Source organism: Megalobrama amblycephala, linkage group LG22 (genome assembly GCF_018812025.1).
Source record: "Megalobrama amblycephala isolate DHTTF-2021 linkage group LG22, ASM1881202v1, whole genome shotgun sequence".
Lineage (NCBI taxonomy): Eukaryota > Metazoa > Chordata > Actinopteri > Cypriniformes > Xenocyprididae > Megalobrama > Megalobrama amblycephala.
The window spans coordinates 8,070,676-8,086,624 of NC_063065.1; the positions used below are offsets into that span (position 1 = coordinate 8,070,676).

General features: G+C 38.9%; 1 protein-coding gene across 1 annotated transcript in view; it reads right to left on the reverse strand.

Annotated features, from left to right (window-relative positions):
• The window catches only part of obscnb (obscurin, cytoskeletal calmodulin and titin-interacting RhoGEF b), a 66,252-nt gene that overhangs the window by 26,985 nt on the left and 23,318 nt on the right, over positions 1-15,949 (reverse strand). Inside the window, exons 24-49 of the mRNA XM_048175570.1 lie at positions 15,752-15,905; positions 15,259-15,420; positions 15,053-15,157; positions 14,632-14,898; positions 13,919-14,188; positions 12,531-12,797; positions 12,096-12,362; positions 11,510-11,776; positions 11,091-11,360; positions 10,715-10,984; positions 10,336-10,602; positions 8,943-9,209; positions 8,480-8,746; positions 7,865-8,131; positions 7,351-7,617; positions 6,515-6,592; positions 5,149-5,415; positions 4,587-4,853; positions 3,989-4,255; positions 3,437-3,703; positions 2,874-3,140; positions 2,322-2,588; positions 1,731-2,060; positions 1,297-1,683; positions 930-1,196; positions 163-432 (exon numbers count right to left, since the gene is read on the reverse strand). Coding sequence (XP_048031527.1) covers positions 163-432; positions 930-1,196; positions 1,297-1,683; positions 1,731-2,060; positions 2,322-2,588; positions 2,874-3,140; positions 3,437-3,703; positions 3,989-4,255; positions 4,587-4,853; positions 5,149-5,415; positions 6,515-6,592; positions 7,351-7,617; positions 7,865-8,131; positions 8,480-8,746; positions 8,943-9,209; positions 10,336-10,602; positions 10,715-10,984; positions 11,091-11,360; positions 11,510-11,776; positions 12,096-12,362; positions 12,531-12,797; positions 13,919-14,188; positions 14,632-14,898; positions 15,053-15,157; positions 15,259-15,420; positions 15,752-15,905 — 6,568 coding nt within the window. The remainder of the gene's footprint in view (positions 1-162; positions 433-929; positions 1,197-1,296; positions 1,684-1,730; positions 2,061-2,321; positions 2,589-2,873; positions 3,141-3,436; positions 3,704-3,988; positions 4,256-4,586; positions 4,854-5,148; positions 5,416-6,514; positions 6,593-7,350; positions 7,618-7,864; positions 8,132-8,479; positions 8,747-8,942; positions 9,210-10,335; positions 10,603-10,714; positions 10,985-11,090; positions 11,361-11,509; positions 11,777-12,095; positions 12,363-12,530; positions 12,798-13,918; positions 14,189-14,631; positions 14,899-15,052; positions 15,158-15,258; positions 15,421-15,751; positions 15,906-15,949) is intronic.

Below are 15,949 nucleotides of genomic sequence, written 5' to 3' on the forward strand. Positions count from 1 at the left end.
TTTTTTGCAATAAGATGCGTTAAAGCATGCATAAAAGAAAGATAAATGCAAGCTACATTACAGTACATATGTGGAATGTATTGAGTATATGTGGATATAGGATGATCAGACCCACTAAACGTGCACAACATTTAGAGAATCCAAAAAGTTCTTCAGTTTTACCTCTGACTGTAAGACAAGCAAAAGAAGTGTGGGCACCAACATGGAAGGACACCGTGCCTGAGTCTTTCTGGGTGACACTTCTTAGTGTGAGTGTGTGCCTTTTGCCTTCCATTCGGATTTCATTCATCTCATTGTTCTGTAGTGGAACATCTTGCAGTGTCCACTGAACAATGAGTGCATTATCATGAGAGACGAGGCATTCAAAATGAACGTCCTCGCCTTCATTGACAATGCAGCTCTTCAAGCCAGTTAAGATCATGATTTCAGGTTCTGAAAGCAAATTCAGGTTTCATTTTGCAAAGAAAGCAACAAGCAACTTCAAGACAAATTTATTCTGAATGTAAAAATATCAGTAGTCAACAGGTCAAAAAATAGAAGAATAAACTTCCCCAATATCACTTTAACAACCACAATAAGCTAAAGTTTTTAAACAAAATTCACAAGGTCTTGACAAAGATAGCCATTCCTTTATATAAAAAGGTTAAATTGGGAAAAGGGAAAAGTGTATAACATTATCATGTTAACTGCAAAAAAACTGTATGTAAATAACCTAGCAAAATGAAGTGGAAGTGCATTTGAGAAAGGTTGTGCAAGTTTTAATTAAATTTAAAGTGCAAACCACATGCACAGAGAAGGTGCTTAAGGTGATCATAAGAAAGGATGGATGATGTAGTACTGAGGATGGTATGGAGTAGATGTGCAATCATCAAAAGAGAATGATCAGGTAAAGTTAGGAGAGATGAGGACTTTTATCAGGTGCTTCCTACCCTTCACGGCGAGTTTGGCAGATGTCCGATCATGTTCTGTCTCACACGAGTATTCTCCAGAATCTCCTCCCTGCAGCTTGTAAATAATAAGCTCAACAACAGCTCCATCTTGCTTCAGCTGACATTTGTTGCTTGCTTCTATTACACTCTTGTCCTTCCTCCAGATGACTTTGGCTCCAGGTTTCGCAAGTTCACATCGAAACACTGCATTTTCCCCAGCCTCAGTTTCCAAATCTTTCAGAGATGATTTGAAAAGAACTGGCAGTGCTGCAAAAGGCGAGTGTTTCAGTGTCATCAAAAGAAATGGTTTCAAATGATACAGGATTATAAAAACTTTTATTAGACAGAGGGTTCAATCCAAGCCTACCCTTAACCTCCAAATATGCAATGCTTTGGCGTTCTCCGGTGTCACAAATATAGTCACCAGAGTCCTCAGGTTCAAGGTCATGTATGACAAGTTGGGCATGGTGACCATCTTGCTTGAATTCATATTTAGCACAGGGGCATAGGCCAATTTCACCCCTGCGCCACTCAACTGGAATGTCTGCTTTGGAGAGCTCACACTGGAAGCTAATGCTCTCTCCCTCAACAGCTGTTTGGTTCTTCAGTGCTTGTGTGAAGATGGCTGGAAGTGCTGACAATTCAAAGAGCGGTATAAGATTTAAGATATTTAATTCCATATGTAGAGTTATAATATTTTCCAGACAAGTAAGTCTAAGACAACACAAAGGCCTTAAAGTACACCAACAGGTTACTTAGGTTTATCTTCATAAACTGTGGAATCATTCACACTTCATGAACACAGGGTGAAAGTGACAATGCATTTCAAAGAAGAATTCATGGAGCAGTTGGGTCTTCTCCTACCGTTAACCTTGACATTGGCAGTTGTAATGCTGTCTCCACAATCACAAGCATAGTCACCAGCATCTTCAGGTTTGACATCAGTGATCTTCAACTCAACAGTAGAGCCAACTTGTTTGATAAGATACTTTCCTCCAGAGTGGATCACCTGAGTTCCTTTCCTCCAAACCACAGGAACTGCAGGTTTGGAGAGCTCACATTGGAAGATGATGCTCTCTCCTTCAATAGCTGTCTGGTTCTGCATCTCTTTTGTGAAGATGGCTGGGAAAGCTGACAATTCAAAGAGTGGTATGAGATGCCAGATATTTAGTTCCATACATACAGATGATGTAAATATAGATATTTTCCAGAGAAGATCAAGACAACACAAATGCAACGGTCCAAACAATGCTTAAAATTAAATCCATTTCTTTTTGACATTAACTATATAAATGATGGAATCATTCACACTTCATAACCAAGGAATGAATGTGACAATGCATTTCAAAGATGTATTAGAATGTTGTAAATATTCTTGATGCAGTTGGTTACCGTTAACCTTGATGTTGGCAGTTGTCATGCTGTCTCCGCAATCACAAGTATAGTTTCCAGCATCTTCAGGTTTAACATCAATGATCTTCAACTCAACAGTAGCCCCAACTTGCTTGATGAGGTACTTTCCTCCATAGTGGATCACCTGTGTTCCTTTCCTCCAAACCACAGGCACTCCAGGTTTAGAGAGTTCACAGTGCAAAGTAACACTGTCCCCCTCTTGAATCTCTTGGTTCTGTAGCTCACGCTTGAAGACCACTGGTAATGCTGAGGAATCAGGCAAAGTTGTTGAACCAGAAACAGGAACTTGTGAGATTAATTTACACTTTCCATCAATCCTTTTCACTTATAGATCTTCTGAAAACAGCCACCACGAAATAAATGGGAAAACTATAAACTAGACAAACAACTTATTACACTAGACAAGCCAATACACAGCACTTTATCCTACCCTACCATAAATTAAGACATTATTTAAGAGCAGCTTTGTAGATCAGAAAACAGGAAACTTCTTCATTGTTGAAAAGGGTTCAAATAAAAGCTCAGTCCTACCATTGACTTTGATGATAGCAGTGCTGATGTTGTCTCCACAATCACAAACATAATCTCCAGCATCTTCAGGTTTGACATCAGTGATCTTCAGCTCAACAGTAGAGCCAACTTGTTTGATGAGGTACTTCCCTCCAGAGTGTATCACCTGAGTTCCTTTCCTCCAAACCACAGGCACTCCAGGTTTTGAGAGTTCACAGTGCAAAGTAACACTGTCCCCCTCTTGAATCTCTTGTTTCTGTAGCTCACGCTTGAAAACCACTGGTAATGCTGAGGAACCAGGCAAAAATGTTGAACATAGAACAGGAAGGATTTTGTGCGGTGAATTTTGAGATTCTTCAGAAATGGCTTACATTTTTACCACCTTGAAATATTGTACAACATTACGATGCTAAATGAAAAAATTAATAACTAGACAAACAACTTATTACACTAGACTAGCCAATACACAGCACTCCACCCTACCCTACTTTAAATAAAGACATTATTTAAGAGCAGCTTTGTAGATCAGAAAACAAGATGTTTCTTCATTGTTGAAGAGGGTTCAAATAAAAGCTCAGTCCTACCATTGACTTTGATGTTAGCAGTGGTGATGCTGTCTCCACAATCACAAGTATAGTTTCCAGCATCTTCAGGTTTAACATCAATGATCTTCAACTCAACAGTAGCGCCAACTTGCTTTATGAGGTACTTCCCTCCAGAATTAATCACCTGTGTTCCTTTCCTCCAAACCACAGGCACTCCTGGTTTTGAGAGTTCACAGTGCAAAGTAACACTGTCCCCCTCTTGAATCTCTAAGTTCTGTAGCTCATGCTTGAAGATCACTGGTAATGCTGAGGAATCAGGCAAAGTTGTTGAACCAAGAACAGGAACATGTGAGATTAATTTACACTTTACATCAATCCTTTTCACTTGTAGATCTTCTGAAAACAGCCACCATGAAGTAAATGGGAAAACTATAAACTAGGCAAACAACTTATTACACTAGACAAGCCAATACACAGCACTTTACCCTACCCTACCATAAACTAAGACATTATTTAAGAGCAACTTTGTAGATAAGAAAACAGGAAACTTCTTCATTGTTGAAGAGGGTTCAAATAAAAGCTCAGTCCTACCATTGACTTTGATGTTAGCAGTGGTGATGCTGTCTCCACAATCACAAGTATAGTTTCCAGCATCTTCAGGTTTAACATCAATGATCTTCAACTCAACAGTAGCGCCAACTTGCTTGATGAGGTACTTCCCTCCAGAATTAATCACCTGTGCTCCTTTCCGCCAAACCACAGGTACTCCAGGTTTTGAGAGTTCACAGTGCAAAGTAACACTGTCCCCCTCTTGAATCTCTTGGTTCTGTAGCTCATGCTTGAAGATCACTGGTAATGCTGAGGAATCAGGCAAAGTTGTTGAACCAGGAACAGGATCTTCTGAGATTAATTTACACTTTTCATCAAACAATCCTTTCACTGATGTAAAACATTCTTCTGCAATGGCTTATAGTTTTTACCACTTTGGAATATTTTTAACAAAAACATTATGATGCTAAATGGAAAACTATTAACTAGACAAACAACTTATTGCACTAGACTAGTCAATACACAGCACTTTACCATACCCTACCATAAATTAAGACATTATTTAAGAGCAACTTTGTAGATCAGAAAACAGGAAGCTTCTTCATTGTTGACGAGTGTTCAAATAAAAGCTAAGTCCTACCATTGACTTTGATGATAGCGGTGCTGATGTTGTCTCCACAATCACAAACATAATCTCCAGCATCTTCAGGTTTGACATCAGTGATCTTCAGCTCAACAGTAGAGCCAACTTGTTTGATGAGGTACTTCCCTCCAGAGTGGATCACCTGAGTTCCTTTCCTCCAAACCACAGGCAGTCCAGGTTTTGAGAGTTCACAGTGCAAAGTAACACTGTCCCCCTCTTGAATCTCTTGTTTCTGTAGCTCACGCTTGAAAACCACTGGTAATGCTGAGGAACCAGGCAAAAATGTTGAACATAGAACAGGAAGGATCTTATGCGGTGAATTTTGAGATGTAAAACATTCTTCAGAAATGGCTTATATTTTTACCACCTTGAAATATTGAACCACATTACAATGTTAAATGAAAAAACAATCAACTTATTGCACTAGACTAGCCAATACACAGCACTCCGCCCTACCCTACCTTAAATGAAGACATTATTTAAGAGCAGCTTTGTAGGTCAGAAAACAAGATGTTTCTTCATTGTTGAAAAGGCGGTTCAAATAAAAGCTCAGTCCTACCATTGACTTTGATGTTAGCAGTGGTGATGCTGTCTCCACAATCACAAGCATAGTTTCCAGCATCTTCAGGTTTAACATCAATGATCTTCAACTCAACAGTAGCGCCAACTTGTTTCATGAGGTACTTCCCTCCAGAGTGGATCATCTGTGTTCCTTTCCTCCAAATTACAGGAACTCCAGGTTTTGAGAGTTCACAGTGCAGAGTAACACTGCCATCTTCATCACATGCTTGGTTTAGCAGTTCTTGTGTAAACTGAACTGGGCGAGCTGTTGAGGTAAGCACTTATTGAGTACTTCTAAATTTACAGCTGAAATCATTTATCTATATATTAAACATTTAAAAATGTAAGACTATCTAAAAAGAAACACTGCTCAGCAACACATGGTCTAGTGATGCAAATTAAACAGTAGATTTTAAATGAAAAATCATGAAAGACCAGCCTGCAAAAGTAAATAACACTCTTTAACAGAATAATACTCAGACAAATAGCAGAGTGAATGGCTCCTGACCGACAGGCTGCAGTTGGAGGATGCAATTAAAAACAAGTTCACCAAAAAAAGACCAACACCTCCAGACACATTTAAATTATAATGCCACAAACAGTCTTGACTTGTGGAATTAATTCTGAAAAATCAAAGCAAGAGGACATAACTTATGTTTCATATTCAGGATTTTCAAGGTTGTGGAAGTGACCATCACATTTGGTAATGCAAAGCATCAGTGCTGCTGTTCCCAAACCTACTTCCACTAAACCAAGTACACTAACAAAGATATATCATGTGATGCAAGCTAGTAATCGTTTCCTTAGAACCATCATCTACTCCTGTCCTCTTCTCCTCTGACATCAGCAAGTACAATGTGGGAAACAAATAACACTCTAAATAGAGTAAATCATGTAAATTAAATATTTGGCTACCAATTTCCAAGTGAGACAATATAAGAAAAAAAAATGGAAATAAATAGTCAACAAAATCATCTTAGTACATTTTCCTTATATAAATAATAACTTATTTAAAACATAAGACAGGAGTAGCTACTTTGCTCAAGATTGTTTGGTAGTAAATGTAGGAGCATTAGATCTGGAAATTGTCCAAAAAAGTCCTTGTCGCTGTCCAGAATATCCAAAAGAGCAATAATGTACGGGCAAGAGATTTAAATGTAGAAAAGTAATGATTATCATCAAAATAAAGACACCACAACAAAAGATTCAAATAAAATTGCGGTCATAATGCAAAAGCAAATGCTTGGCCACATGCCCTTTCCAATCACAAGAATGCATCACTGAACATTTTGACTGGGATTCACATTTTCATTTGCACATAAAGGTGCTGCATGACAGACAGGAAATGCACATCAGTTTCATACCACTGAGCTCTGCATGTTTCTCTTTCTGTTTCTGGAAGATTGTTTCAGGGGCAGCAGTAGAACTGATGAACTTTAGAGCTGTGGCAAAAGATATATTCATGTAAACTGCAGCCTTTGGCTAAAACAATAAAGATCTTACAACACAAATAGCAACGCCCATGTCAGCCGTGTCAGACAATAACAGCAAATACAGAACAAGCAGATGTCCTGGAATCCTTCATGCATTCATGCAAAAACTGACTGATTCCAGATATCTTAGCATGTCCAAACAATAAGGATTCAAGCTGCTGACCAAGAAAACAAAGCAAAGACACAATTGTGACTCAAGTCAGACTAGAGCTGAAGCCTTAAATATATATCTCTGTTCCACAAATGAACTGCACTAAACTGAAGAGACTCCAAACTAGAAGAAACAGACCGCAAAGAAGAAAAGTTTCAGGCAATACCAAAACAGATGTCTGTCAGACTATGGCATTACTGCACAGCAGGTGGAGCCACAGCAGGATATAACAAGTTATTTAAAAGTTACATTTAATAATTTAACGAACTATTCTGTTCCCTATTATCAACATCTTCAGTTTTGGCATGTCATCTGCAAAAGTGTAATTTTGTTCTACACGGTTGAAATAAACAATTAAATTTTTGGCATTTAAAGTCTACTGTAGGATATCAGTGAAAACCTAACAAAAACGTAACAAATGCAACAGCCAACATCAAACAAACAAACATATTCAAATGTGTAACCCTGTTTTTTTTTCAAAAGTGTTGTTTGTCAGAATAGTGCAGCTAGGAAAGAATGGTTAAAAACTAGCATAAAGAATAAGAACGATTCATACCCTTGATCTTCATATTGGCTGTGGTTGTCTTGTCTCCACATACACATGTGTAGTCTCCTTCATCTTCACGTTTGAGATCAGTGATCTTCAGCTCCACCTTTGAGGCAATCTGCCTGATGGTGTACTTTCCTCCAGACTGGATAACACGGCTTCCTTTTTTCCACTGCACAGAGATGCCAGGTTTGGAAAGCTCGCAGGACAGGGTAGCACTGCCTCCTTCATCACACTCTAGGTTCTGTAGCTCATGTATGAAGACCACTGGTAATGCTAAGGAACCATGAAAAAATGTTGGAACCATGTTACACAAACAATATTAAAGAACTGGACTGAAGAGAAGTCTTTCCAATCTTGACAAATTAATATGTTTTCCAGTTGTAAGGTCATAAAGCCCTACCAATTGAGCAAAACAAAATCGGCACAGTGGAGGACTGTGTTAACGTAATACTATCCACAATGACTATTCAAAAAAGTGCATAGAATATAAAACTGGTGTCATTCACTACATCATTCCTACCATTGACGGTAATGGTAGATGAGGTTTTGTTAAACCCACAATCACAACTATAGACTCCAGCATCTTCAGGTTTGACATCGGTGATCTTCAGCTCGAAAGTAGACCCAACTTGCTTGATGTGGTATTTCTCTCCAGAATGGATCACCTGAGTTCCTTTCCTCCAAACCACAGGCACTCCTGGTTTGGAAAGCTCACACTGAAGAGTAACACTGTCCATCTCTTGACACTCCTGGTTCTGTAGTTCTCGTTTGAAGATCAGTGGTAATGCTAAGAAGCAATTAGTGTTTCAAAAGTTTGTTAGTATAGTGTACTCTGGACAAAATTTAAAAGCACAACATAAAAAAGCCTTTAAAAACCTCCACAAAGACAACAAGAGACAAGATAAGACAGAACATTCACAAAATCACAAAACACTAAACATCTTGTACTAAACATACAAAACAAGATTTGCAGATTTTTGTATTAGTAAAGTTAACCTACTAAAGCTATAAAAGTTCCCTTCAGGCAACTAACAGTAAAGGTAAAAAATATAAAATAAAGAATCATTTTACTTAGTAAAGAGTGAACATGGAAAAAGCAGACATTCACAATTATAAGATTGAATGAATTTCATACCCTTGATCTTAATGTTTGCCGTAGTTTTTTTGTCACCACACAAACATGTGTATTGTCCAGCATCTTCAGGTTTGAGGTCAACAATCTTCAACTCTAAAGTAGCTGCATCTTGCTTGATGAGGTACTTTTCCCCAGAATGGAGCACTTGCGTTCCTTTCTTCCAAACAACTGGAACTCCAGGTTTTGAGAGTTCACAATGAAGAGTAACACTGTCTCCTTCTTCACACTCTTGGCTCTGTAGCTCATGCTTGAAGACCACTGGTAATGCTGAAGAGTATGTGTGATAAATCAAAGGTGTGCAATAATTATTACCCTACAGATTGATCAAGTTAGTAGTGAATTTAAACTCTTTCTTGACAACATATGCGTTGACATTTCAGTGTATTGCTTGCATCTGAGCACTAAAATAAAAATGTGAAGGAATAAATGAGATTCATATAAATGAATGAGCTTTTATCCATACCACTGACAACAACATTTGCTGTTGTTTTCTCGTTTCCACATTCACAGGAATATTCTCCACTGTCCTCAGCCACTAAGTCTGAAATCTGTAGCTCAAACATGGTGTCCCTCTGCGTTATCTGATATCTTCCCCCATGTTTCAGACTTTTAGTTCCCTTCTTCCATTGCACTTGGCAGCCAGGTTTTGAGAGCTCGCAGGAAAGTAAGACTTTCCCGCCTTCGGTAACCTGCTGGTTCTTCATCTGCCCCTTGAACCTGGCAGGCACCACTGGAGAACGAACAACCATTAAAATTCTTCATAGTTTTAACACACAAAAGCCAAGATGCAGGATAACTGGGATGAGATGAAGAAGGAATGACAATGAAGTGAAGATAAGCTGATGTTCTGTGTTATTTTGTATCAGAATGTGATTAGGCTATTAAAGTATAATATCTTTACATCATTCTTGTCATTCTTGGTGGTCTATAATCACAGAAATAAAACAAATAATAATAAAAAAAAAAAAAAATCCAATACATCCACTGTACCAGGACTAATTGAACACAAAGTATATTATATATACAAAGTCCAGACAAGACTGAACCTCACAAACCAACACAAAACACAAATGCGGATGTGCCATTTCTAAAATTTGACAAATTGACAGAGCTGATAGACATCAACTGGAAATCACAATGGCTTCTTTATAAAAACTTAAGATAAATAAGTCAAGGTTTCTAATGGTACATTATCATATACATGCAGATGCCATGGTACAAGGTGTGGGCCTCAAAAAAAAGCACAAATATATTCTATCATGTCAAATGTTGTAATGAAAAGCACAAGTAACAACAAGTCCAGCACATACAGAAATAAAAGACTATTTAACCACATTTTCATTAAATTTACTTGCTAGAAATCTAAATGACATGTAGAGTACCAGCATAATATAAAAGTGCCAGTACTCTGAACTGAGGTGATCTTCTTCTGACACAGCAATGCATGAGACTATCAGCAAAATACCTGGCAATAACATCGAAACCCAAAAGTGAAATGCAAAAATTAGAAAGTAAACTATACAACGCATATGCTGTCTTAAACCCAAATAAAAATCAATCAGTACTTACCAGAAATATTTTCAAAGATTTACCTTACTAAAAGTTAAAGGCTTGGCTTCCTACATTTTTTAAACTTACCTCAGTCTGACTTTCGTGTTCATATTCAACGAAAACTTGACTTAACCAACTATATTTGGTTCCTTTGTCAGAGAGGAATTATTTAATAAAGAGTTGCTAAAAAGCAATCTAAACTGTTAGCTTCTGGAATCTATGCATCTACAATATAAGATTTTTAGCCTTCAAGACATTATTTTCAAGCTTAGCTAATAAACTGCAATAAACACCAAGGTTCTTACCTTTCACTGTCAATTTGGCTGTACTCTTTGTAGAGCCAATGTCACAGGTGTATACCTCGCTGTCACTCTTCTCCAGATCCTTCACATTGAGGATGAGGATGGTTCCCCTCTGCGTCAGCTCATACCTTCCTCCAGCCTTGATCTCCTTTGTTCCTTTCAGCCAGGTGACTTTACCGGCAGGTTGGGCGGTTTCACATTCAAAGGAAATGGCACTATTCTCTTCTGCACTGACATCCTTTAGCTCACGAATGAATTTGTTGGCCAATTCTACAGAGGGGATGAAACACTAAAGTAAATACATCTCCTCTTTAGGGGTATGGGATTTCCGCCATTCCATACTCAAAAAATTATGACAAACCACCAGGTTTAAAAACCTTGCCTTTGATCTCCAGTTTAGCCTTGGAGGTTGGACCACCGGTGACCTCGCAGCTGTATTCTCCAGAGTCTTTGTCAGTGACGTTGCGGATAGTCAGTTTTATGAGCATCTGCTCCTGACTGATTTCATATTTTTGGCTCTTTCTGATAGACTTGCCATCCTTGGACCACTTCACTTCCAGTCCAGGTTGAGAAAGTTCACAGGAGAATGTGGCATCTTCACCAATTTTGGCAGTAACACCCTGAAGCTCTTTAGATATGGTAGGAGCTTCACCTACCCCCCAAAATAAGATACGCCTTGATTAAGCAAAACCAGACTTGTGTTAAACCTTTATTAAAAGTCATTGCTCGTGCTTTTATTGCACACCCTGCTTACTCACCCTCAATAGAAAGTGTTGCCTTCGAGCTCAAATCTTTGAGAGTGAAGACCACCTCACCAGAATCAGAAGCTGAGACTGATTTGATTGTTAAGGTATATTTGCGCCCTTTGCTGCTTATCTGGAAACGGCCTCCATCAGTGACAGGTTGGCCTTTTAGGCTCCAGGAGCACTTCTCTGAGCTTTCCCGGGACAAGATACACTCAAATGTGCAGTTTTCACCTGCTTTGGCCTCTATCGACTTAAGCCGCTTGGTAATCCCGATGTGGATATCTGGGGGTCAACAACAAATGCATTATTGGAAAAACACCAATAACTTTATCTTCATCTTGTTTTCATAAAAACATATATGTAAAAACCACAACAAATCACACTACAGTGTCACTGTAGCACAACAGTAATACCATAGTTTGTTGACATACCTCTAACAGTGACCTTGGACTTGGAGAGGTCTGTGCCAAGATCACAGCTGTACTCCCCGGCGTCAGCTTGCATGACATCATGGATAGTCAGTCCCAAGGACTTACCATCATGGAGTAGCTCATACTTTTTGCCTGCCGACAAGACTGTACCATCTTTGCGCCACACAGGGGCCACTCTGGGCTTTGAGGCTTCACACTTAAGGGTAACTGTACCCTTCTCCTCTGCAACTACATCATCTAGCAACTTCAGGAAGACAGCTTTCTTTTCTGGATGTCAATAAACAAAAAAGTGCATTAAACCAAAATCTAGAACTTGCATGAAATAAATGTTAAATCAGAAATAAGAAAGCTGTAAAGTAATCTCTTGTTTGAACTCGCTAGCTCCCGCTCTTTCATGCACTCTCTCAGTCCTCTCTGGGACAAAATCAGAAACTCGAAATCATAGTGGATTGTGGGTATAAAGCAGTGAACTAATGTAAGGAATGAAGTCGTTCACTCAGAATTCAGACACCACTACAAAATGGCCAACACCCGATATAGTGGATAGGGAGTGGTTTCAGACACAGCAATTGTCATATGACCTCACCTTTGACCTTCAGGCATACTGTTTCTTTTACATCCCTAATGCTGAATGACACCTTCCCACCATCCTCAGGTGCAAGGTTCTTGAGAGTGAGGGTGTGGGTCTTATCCACATGGGTGATGGCATTGACTTCATTGTTGAAAAGCAGCTTGTCATTGAGCGTCCATTGGACTTCTTCATCAGCATAGTTAACCTCACAAGTGAATACAGCATCACCATCTTCATCCACCTCCACATCTTTTAGATGTTTGGTGATCTGGATTTTACGCACTATGTATGTTAAGAAAAATAAAAAGAGCATTATCAGAGTGGCACCAACAGCACCTATATAATGCCTTTTTTATGTAGGACAAGCAGCCCTAAACCCTAACAGGCTGGATGTATAAAGGTAATGCAATTTGAAACAACATGCTTTGAATGCCTTCTTTATGACTTTACCTTCTACTTTGAGAACGGCTTTGCTCTCACACACCCCGACCTGACAGCGATACTCTCCAGAGTCCTCTGCACTCAAAGCTTGTATAATCAGCTGCACGTTGGCGTCCTTTTGCTTCATGCTGTACTTGCTAGAAGCTTCCAAAGCAGTTTGACCCTTAAACCACTGCACTTCTTTTGGTGGGGCAGAGAACTTGCAGCACAGTGTGGTGGAAGTCTTCTCCTTGGCTGACACATCCTTGAGAGGCTCAAGGACTTCAATGGGACGCTCTATGAGGTGATATGAAAAGTGACTTTGAAAACATAAACACAAAAGTTCACAAAACTACTATGTCCTACACAAGGCTTGAGATTAACACCCGTCAACCTGCCAAATGTGGGTGGATTTCAGCAGTGGCGTGTAATGCAGTCACTCCTACTAGCCACTTTAGTGGGTTGAAATTTATACTGTATATAATATATACATTTTTCAGTTGTAGTCTTTTAAAAAGGCATCTGAAATAATAAACTAAGTGCAATGTAGTGTTGGCAAAAATACAGATTTTTCATACATATTGATAGTGAAATATCTGAAACGCTTCCAATACTCATTTTCTGCAGAATAGATACACAATACCAGCTGCGCTTTCTCGCTCTTTCATCTCTCTGACAGCGAGTTGACACACAGACCCGCCTTCCCCTCACTCACTCGTTTTATTTGCTCCAGATGAATATTGGTTGGTGTTACAGCGCTTGAATTTCGGTGTGGGATTGTGTGTATTGCGCATAATTTTACTCATTCCCGCAGATTTTGTGCTCATACCCAAAGTGCGCACACATAAAGCCACCTCTCAGTACTAAACTGAGTTATTTTTCGCTGCTTATTGTGCTTAAACAGTCAAATACACAGAAAATAATGTCAAAATGGCGAGTATTCACGTAAACACGTTAAACGCATGTGTAACAGAATAATGGATCTGCGCATCAGGTCTTAAAGTGACAGCAGCCTAATATACCTGCTGCCAAATTAAGAGATAATATTAAAAATATCTATATGTCAGTTTTTCCCCATGGTATCGATGTCAAAATTGTGGCCAGTTAAAATGCTGAGTGGCTAGTAACTTTGGAAAACCACTAGCTACAGTGGCTGGTGAGCAAAAAAGTTCATGTCAAGCCTCGATCATTACATTTAATCTGTAGTAAACATATAAACAGAACAAAATACAGCTTTTTAAAGTATTTCAAAGGACTCAGCCTAAGCATTTTTGTAGCAAATTAAATTCTACAATTGCTAAAATGTCTGTAGCAATTTTATCATGCATCATTTTCAAAAACTAATTATTTGGAATTATTACACTAGATTAATTTTGGACAGGCTATTTTGCAAATTTTGGTTAAACCAAGTCCCTAACCTTTCACTTTCAGATCCGCTGTTGATTTGCTCTTTCCGGCTGTGAACTGTACCGGGCCTGACATGGAGGCCTTGGTCTTCTTAAAAGTGAGGCGATGCATGGTTCCCTCTTTCTCCATCTCGATATCCGCGCTCTCCTTCAGCTGTTCCCCATTTAGCATCCATTTCACTGGCTTGACTGTCTCCACACTGACTTCAACCTCAAAGTGGGCGGCAAATGGCTCGGTCACCTCCACAGAACTCAACTCCCGTACTATACTGATAGCTTGCTCTGAAAGTTGTGATGATACAATATAGTGCTGTCAAAAAATTTCTACATAAAAAAAGTGTATGTAGTAAAATTCTTTAAAAACACACTAGACTTTATAAAAGTCAAACTTAATAAAACAAAATGCATTTAAGCTAAATTTACACAGAACTTTAAACTGTAAGCAAACATTAATTTGTCCCTGTTGAGAAGGGCAAATTAATGAGATAAATAAGATTTTTAAATATGGTTAAAATCACATACAAAGCTCATACTTGTCTGTTGCAGATCAATTAAAACTGATCTACAAACTGTTATCAAATCATTAACAACATGCAATTACATTATGTCCACCCTTTTGTTTTCTTCTTTAAGAGTGTGTAGTTGTGCTTCATGAATTCTGCTTGCTTTCATCCTAATTTTAGCTATATTTTTTGCTGATAGCATAACTGAAAAGGTTTTTTTACCCTCTACAAGTAGCTGACATGAAGTCTTATCATCAATGGCGTCACACATGTATGTGTCTTCATCATCAGAGTCCACGTCGATAATGGTGAGCTTCCTGTAGATGTCCTCACTGGTGATCTCATGCTTCTTGCTGGGTCTGAGCTCCGACTTGTTCTTGTACCATGTGACTTTCGCGCTGGCCCGTGACACCTGACACTCTAAGTATGCGCGGTGTTTATACATGGCAATTTTGTCTCTCAGTTTCTTCACAAATCTGACAGGCAGTTCTGTAATGATTATAAGGGGACTTAGGGGGGTCTACATTTGTTTTAACTATTTGTTAGACAACTGTAGAAACACTACACATCCCAGGTTGTAGTTCATTAGTCTTTACACTAAATGCAAAATGCATGCAGGTATTTTAGACAATTGACCACGAACCTTTAACCTTCAGTTTAGCGGTTGAAGAGGCCTTCTCAGCTGTGAACTTGATTTCACCAGCATCCTCAGCCTTTACAGATTTGAAGAGTAGTACGTATGTTCTTCCTGAGAGAGAAAGTTTTAAATGAGTTTGAGAGTTATTGATCTGTCCCTTTTGGAACTGAATTTATTGTTTATTTGATCTTAGTCTATTCAGTTCAACTCACCCTCCTGCCTCATCTTGATGTTGTCTCCAGCTTTGAGTTTGGCATCACCTTTGTGCCACTGAGCCTCTACCTCATCGTGAGACACCTCACAAACAAACGTTGCGCTCTCCTTCTCTGTCACCTCCATGTCCTGCAGTGGCTTCACTATTTTAATATCTCGGGCTGCAAGAATTCAAATACAATCATTTATTCATGTGACACTACAAAATGTTTGAGTTCAGTAGTAATTGATGGTGTATTCACACTTGGCATGTTTGGTTCGATTAAAATGTACCCTGGTGCATTTGCTCTGTTAGTGCGGTTCATTTGAATAAGTGTGGATTTTCAGTAAGTGTGAACGTATCTCTATGCCTTTTGGTTCGGTATCTTTAGGTTTGGTGTTAAAAATGCCAATGTGAATGCTAAGCGGACCAGGACTAAAATGAACCAAGCAAACCAAACTACAAGTGTGAACCCACCCTAAATCTCCCACTCGGAATTCATTGATCTTTACCATGAACAGTGAGCTTGGCTGAAGTATTGTCATCTGTTGTTTTACATATATACTGGCCCTGGTCCTCAAACGCGCACTTGTGGATGAGGAGGGTGCGCTTGTTGGCCTGGGATTGAATGCCAAATTTCCTTCCTGGCTTCAGTTCCTCATCATCCTGCAATAATAACACAACTACATCAACATTTTCTTTTACTTGTT